Source organism: Bactrocera latifrons, unplaced genomic scaffold (genome assembly GCF_001853355.1).
Source record: "Bactrocera latifrons isolate USDA-ARS-PBARC rearing strain unplaced genomic scaffold, ASM185335v1 scaffold_154, whole genome shotgun sequence".
Classification (NCBI taxonomy): domain Eukaryota; kingdom Metazoa; phylum Arthropoda; class Insecta; order Diptera; family Tephritidae; genus Bactrocera; species Bactrocera latifrons.
In genome coordinates, this window is record NW_017535008.1 from 739,331 (window position 1) to 746,135 (window position 6,805).

A 6,805-nucleotide genomic window follows, 5' to 3' on the forward strand; every position below is an offset into this window, starting at 1 on the left:
GTAAGTACACTGAAAAAAAATAACTTATATTTCAATATAAAAAATTCAAAAATAAGTTTTCGAAATCATAAATGAAGTGTTTTTGCTTAATTATTATATATTGCGCTATACTTGCAGCACCTTACAAAAGAAACAATACGACCCCACAGAAACGAAGCGAAAACCGCGTAACCGAAAATGAAATAAATAATTAAATCGCCTCAAAGGCGTAACAAAGCATATGTAATTTCGAAAATCAAATGAATTATAGAATTCCATATTTTAGCAGCATAAATCCGCATATACATTGCAAAAAAATATATATTATGGCAGAAAACCAAAATTCCGTTAATATAGTATTAAACAACACAAATTTTATTGCGAAAAAAATAATTATGTTACTAAGTGTTAACGCAAAAATATTGTGTGACATTGATAAAATTATTGCAGCTAAATATGTTTATGTAAATCACATACATACATCTACACACACATATTTACATACAGGCATTCACACATTGAGTTAAATGCAATTTTATTAATTTTCTGCATTCTATGAATTTATTATGTATTCATTTTTTTGTCAATTTCCATGCAAAAAAAAATTAACAAATATTACAAACCCTGCTAAACTTTAAAAATGGATTTAACAAAGATATTGAATAAAAAATATTTTATAACTTTATATTTACTCAAGAAACAATATGTATTAATTTTAGCAACAAATATGAAAAATGTTTGAGCATAAATCATTTTTTTTAGCTTTAGTGATTTAGTAATTAGCAAATTAGCACTGAAATCAATTTCTTTGATTTATATTATTAACATTTTTTTTTAAATAATTTAACACTGAAATCAAATTTTTGGATTATATTTAAATATATTTATTTATTATTTTATAAATATAATTTCATTTTTTTCTGTTGCATGACTTAAATGCATATTTTAATTTTTAAATTATTTGAAATATATTTATATAAAATATTTGCATTTTTTTTTAACTATATTTGTAGAATTTTATTTTGAAATAATTAATTAACAATTCCTGAAATCAAAAGAGTTTAAAAAATAATATATTTTTAATTTACACTTATCATTTATCCAAAAAATTTTATTAGAAGAGTATGCATACATACATACATATATTCTTAGTTTCATGATAATCTTCTGAATTTTATTTTTTATTATGAGCTTAGCTAGAGAATTGAAAAATTATGCTTTCGTCTAATTTTTAGTGAAAATATGTGCAAATTTTTTTTTTTTATTAATTTAATAGTCTATATATAATAGTCTATATATATGTACCACATATGCATATGTATGTTTGTCTATTTAATGAACTGTTTTAACATTTTTATGAGATTTAGTATCACAGTTATATTTATATAAACTAAATTCTAAAATAAACAGACGCGTACACACACACATATACACACACACACATATTCATAGAACTTCAAAAACAACTATTTTAAAACACATTTTAAATGGAAATTTAGTAAATACTTTATTCGTAACATATTTTAGCTTTTACTATGTAGCAAAACCTTAAAAGTGGAACTAAATTCACCCGAATACCTTATTTGTAGTGTATTTTATGATTAAAAATAAAAGTAAAATGTGTTTGAAAATGCGCAGTTGCTATGCAGCGATTCAACGCAAATTTATGAAATATTAAAAGAACAAAAATTAAATAAAAACTATTAAATAAAAAAAATAATGTATATAGTTTGTATATTGTTAGTAGACGAAAAAAGGCGTAGAAAACTTTTTCGCACCAAATATAACCTCAAATTTGTATTTACATATGCGTATAGTATATAGTGAACCTTATAGTTTCATGGCAGATTTTTCAATATAAAGTGTTTTGCACTCATACATATTTTTCTTTGCTTAAATTTTATTTAAAAGCTGTTTTATTTTATGTAAAAAAAAACTATTTTATTTGTTAAGTTTTGAAAATTTAGTTAATATCGAATAGTTAAGCTGAAATTCGAAAAAATATTGAATTCATAAAAAATATGTAAAAAAAAAAAATCTGTATAAATATCGATTAATTATCGGCTTCGCAGGATTTCATTTTTGCCTGCTGCTTATACGCTTTTACGGGCCCTAAAATGTGTACTTCGCGTTTAGTGGCACTTCCTGCATCTGCCACTTCAACTGTATTCACCGTAATGCCTTCTTCATTACCAACAGTACCACCAGTATTTGTTGTTGACTTATTTGCGTCAATTGCGCGTCGCCAAGTCTCAACATCGCACGCGCTACCGCTGGCATCTCTCTCATATTGATCTGGCGTTGCAGTTTTTCCGTCGTGACAATTCTTACACTCACAATCGGTGCAATGCGTCGCAGTCTTTGAGCGTTTGCGTAAGCGATGTATTATGTAGAACAAGGCGAAGGAAGCGTAAGTCGCCTTGGCAACCTGCCAATAAATGGTTCCATGTAATATGCAAATGTGTGATGTGTATTGTTGGCACTACTCACATTGGCGCGTCCAGTGATGGTGGTACTATTGAAAATTTTATTGAAATTCGACATTTTATTATTGTTTTAGCTGGCAATATTTATACATAATTTTGACAATATTTTTGTATGTATGTATGCTTACGTTTCGAAAATTATGTCTAATGCTGTAGCAAAACATGCACAAAATGTGTCAAATGTTAAACAACACTTCACCAAGTAGTACTCCGAAGTCATCAGCAATTCATATAGAAAGTTGAAGTACTATAGAAATTTCTATAGGGTCGAACATAATGAGAGCAGGTATAAACTCCAAAAATCATTCAATTAGGTTTGAATCTCATCGGTGGTATATTATAGTTATTGCGTGATATTTTCCGCATGCATCGCCATCATCAACTAGTATACCGCCAAGTACAAATATGTATATTATATAGGCCCCGGATTGGATTTCAATGGATTGTAAGCCGCGAACGATGATTGCCTGAATTTGATTACTTTATTGTAAAATTAAAAAAAAAAAAAATTAAACGCTGTGCTTCAAAGCGGGTAATGCATCTTCAGGTAATCCATAGCTTAAGGCAGCATGTTAAATATAACTTACGTTTTTTGCACATCCTGAACGTAAATATGTACATATGTTTGTATATGTATTTTTAGTAAGTATATTTTTGCAGCAGACAGTAGTAGTGTAAAAATAAAACAGCCGGCAGCCGTTAACGGTTTCGTTTTAAGTGTAATTGAAAAACCCGGTTAGCAGATAAGCGGCTGAAAAAAATATTAAAATTATTATTAACAAAGTAGCTGTTATCAGTATAATGAATTGCCGTGTTTGAATCGTTTGTTCGTAAGCTTTCATGTTGACAAACATTCTTATGTGTATTTTAGATTCTTTACCATAGATATGTACATATGTATGTATACTTATTGTCGCTGAAATTTGTTTGCGTTTTTTTTTTTTGCAAGTTGTTGAACTTAATTCCTATTAATAAAAAATTTTGATAATAATTCGAAGTCGTGCATGAATTGACCTTGATGTGCGCAGCGGCCGCAAATTGACGTCCGCCACAATGAAATTTCTTTTGTTCCAATAGTTAGCTAACCTTATACACATGCATAAATACAAATTTATGTACATACATATATTAAATGTGTACTGTGCATGTGTTTGTTTATCAAAGATAATTGTTAACGTATTGGGGATTATTTATAATATAATACGCATTAAATGTTTCCAAAAGATAAACAGTAATAAAGCTAAAAGTTCAATTGTTAAACGAGAGAAAAATATTAAACAAAACACTTTCTTTTCGAAGCATCAAAACAGCTGTGACTTTAAAAACACACATGAGTTCATGCATACATACATATGTATGTATGTACATAAGGAGATCCCAATGACAACGCTCGCGTTCATTGGACTCTTTGTGGTCCACGCGCTCGTTTTGCGTTTTTGGCTGTTTGACCAGAGAACATAAAGACATGTTTATACATTCACTGGATGAACTCCAATGGTTTCATTCATTCATATGTATGTATCTAGATACAACTGTCTACTTTATTAAAACCTAACTATATACAAATGTATGTATGTACATAAATAAACGTATGTAAATATGTACATATATACTAACATTTTTAATTAAGACCAGTCATCGCTATCCACTTGCGATAATTTATTTCACAATTTTAATGCGTGATTTGCATGTTTTTGAAAATATTCTTTTACTATAAAATATGTTATTATTATTTATATATTATTTAACAACTTGGTTTAAATGCATATATACATACATATGTATGTATACGAATGCCAAATTTCAAACCCCTTCGAAACAATAAATGAATTTATTTATTCCCACAGGATGTGTGGGAAATATAATTAGATAAATACAGACATACATATGTATGTATGTATGTAGATATATGGTATATTTATATATAGATATATGTACGTATATAATTCCCACTCTTTCTCAATCAAAAATTCTCCCACTTGCTTGATTAACTTCTAAAAAAAATTGAATCTCTTTTGAAAATGTGTATGTTTTCGTTCATTTAAAGAAAATTTTGAAGTTTTCATAAAACTAGCTATCACATGCAATTGCAACGTGACAATTACAACAAAAGCCATTTAACAAACAAATAAAGTGTAAGCAAATAAAAAGTAAGTACAATTTTATCAAAAACCTAGTTATTTAATAATGATGTGCATAAATAAGTAGCTAGTTGAAATGTGTTAAATTTATTTCTATAAACGAAACGCAAATAAATAGTGCAAGTAATCTTATTTTTATAACAAAGCACGTTCCCCTTTCTGGAAGGTGCAAGAACAGCCGTTGGCTGTTTCCAGCCTTTGGGTAAAATGTATTTGTAGATAATGGATAAAAAAAACATCGCTTCCAGTAAATAAGCTTTCCAATGCCAACTTTTGGGATGTTTTCAAGCCCCAAGAACAAACCAAACACAGTGTTGGCAAGCGTTAATTGCATATATTAACAAAAAAACAAATGTGCAAGAAAATCTGTGTCCCCAATTTTATATTTGACCTGCTAATATTTACAATTAATAACAGAATTCATAGTAAAATGTTTGCACTCGAGCAGCACCGCAAATATGGAATATTTTTTAGGATATTGATATAAAATAAGAACCTTTATCATAAAAATACAAACCCGCTACCAACACTACATATAAAATGTACCAATAGCACGAAAGAGACGGAAGATTTGTGAAAATAACTTTTTCACAAATACGCAATAACGAAAAGCGTCAGAAAAGCAAAATTTTCTGCTAATTCTAACTGCACTTCATAAACCACGAGTTATTTAAACAATGAAGAAATAAATATAATATGTTTTAAAGACGGAAATGATGAAATGGCGTAGAAATAAAGCATAGCATAAAAACCAAACAAAAAGTACACAAAAGAGATAGCCAATGTATCTCTTGTTATATATAACGGCCATTGCGTAGCACTTCCAATGAAATAAGGGAAATTTGTACATTTTCCATTATATATCAGCCTTGCTATAAAAAGCGAGCACTAGCCTGCTATTGCTTAAACGGTATTTAATAATTGTGAGCGAAACACTTTAAGGTTTACCAGCGCTTGTTATTTGTGATAATTTTCTGTGAAAATAAGTGAGCTTTGAAATATATATATATATATATAGGCAAAAAACTTTTTAAAGAAAATAAGCAAACTATATTGAGAATTACTGCAGAGGAGAACCAATATTTTTTATTGAAAAACTAATTTCTTTGTGAAAAAGAAGGTTAAGGTGAGTGTGTTTATTATGCAATTGCAATTCATGCTAGTTTATTTTAATTTTTAATTAAATTTGTGCAATTGTGTAAAATAACGTTTGTTTCAAAGCCAGTGAAAAACGCTGGAAAATTGGTAGAAATGTGTATATGCAAACAGCGCTGCACTTGTGAAATCGATCGAAAATTTTCCCCTGCGCATAATTTCAAGATGGCGTCATAGCTGACCTCATTAGCAATTATGTACTTTTTTTTTACAAGATTTTACATAGAAATTTAAATTAAAATTTTAAATTATAATTTTTAATTAAAAAGTATTTTTTCATAAATGAGCACTATTGCAACAGAAGTTTCTGGAACAGTAATGACTTGCATACAAACATATATAAGCAGTGAATAGTAATATAGGATTAGTCATCAGTTTCTTCATAATTTAACTTGTGATTAAATTAAAATCTTACGTTTTTCATCAAAATAATTAATATTTTTTTTATTGATTTCGTTATTTTAGTACCCTTTCCAAAATGCAAATCTTCGTGAAGACCTTGACTGGCAAGACCATCACTCTGGAGGTTGAACCATCCGATACTATTGAAAATGTTAAAGCTAAGATTCAAGACAAAGAAGGAATCCCCCCAGATCAACAACGTTTAATCTTTGCCGGTAAACAACTGGAAGACGGACGCACTCTGTCCGATTACAACATCCAGAAGGAGTCTACACTTCATTTGGTTCTTCGTCTACGTGGTGGCATGCAGATTTTCGTCAAAACTTTGACGGGAAAAACCATCACTTTGGAGGTTGAGCCTTCCGATACCATTGAGAATGTCAAAGCTAAAATTCAAGATAAGGAAGGAATCCCCCCAGATCAACAACGTTTGATTTTCGCTGGCAAACAGTTGGAGGATGGACGCACACTGTCCGACTATAATATTCAGAAGGAATCCACTCTACATTTAGTTCTACGCTTACGTGGTGGTATGCAAATCTTCGTTAAAACTTTAACGGGTAAAACAATTACGCTGGAGGTTGAACCTTCCGATACAATTGAAAACGTTAAAGCAAAAATTCAGGACAAGGAGGGTATTCC

The 6,805-nt window shown here is 29.4% G+C and overlaps 2 protein-coding genes across 6 annotated transcripts in view; one reads left to right on the forward strand and one right to left on the reverse strand.

Moving 5' to 3' along the window:
- Window positions 1–1,970: 1,970 nt before the first annotated feature.
- On the reverse strand, window positions 1,971–4,153 carry LOC108966028. Of its 4 annotated transcripts, XM_018928736.1 has the most exons (5): window positions 4,083–4,153; window positions 3,053–3,216; window positions 2,594–2,945; window positions 2,470–2,494; window positions 1,971–2,407 (listed from the first exon to the last, which is right to left on the reverse strand). In XM_018928736.1, the coding sequence occupies exons 3-5, from the start codon at window positions 2,683–2,685 to the stop codon at window positions 2,033–2,035; spliced, it is 492 nt and encodes a 163-aa protein (XP_018784281.1). In that variant the 5' UTR covers window positions 2,686–2,945; window positions 3,053–3,216; window positions 4,083–4,153; the 3' UTR covers window positions 1,971–2,032. The 4 variants fall into 4 exon arrangements, with proteins under 4 accessions (XP_018784281.1, XP_018784280.1, XP_018784282.1 ...); XM_018928735.1 differs by lacking the exon at window positions 4,083–4,153 and having other exon boundaries at window positions 3,053–3,868; XM_018928737.1 differs by lacking the exons at window positions 3,053–3,216; window positions 4,083–4,153 and having other exon boundaries at window positions 2,594–3,026.
- Window positions 4,154–4,595: 442 nt separating this feature from the next.
- The window catches only part of LOC108966051 (polyubiquitin-B), a 4,036-nt gene continuing 1,826 nt past the window's right edge, over window positions 4,596–6,805 (forward strand). The window contains exons 1-2 of one of the 2 annotated variants that reach the window (XM_018928775.1): window positions 4,596–4,615; window positions 6,227–6,709. In XM_018928775.1, the coding sequence (XP_018784320.1) occupies window positions 6,240–6,709 (470 nt within the window). In that variant the 5' untranslated portion in view covers window positions 4,596–4,615; window positions 6,227–6,239. Of the gene's footprint in view, window positions 4,616–5,503; window positions 5,733–6,226; window positions 6,710–6,805 lie in introns of those variants that run through there. The other variant, XM_018928774.1, reaches the window with a different exon arrangement.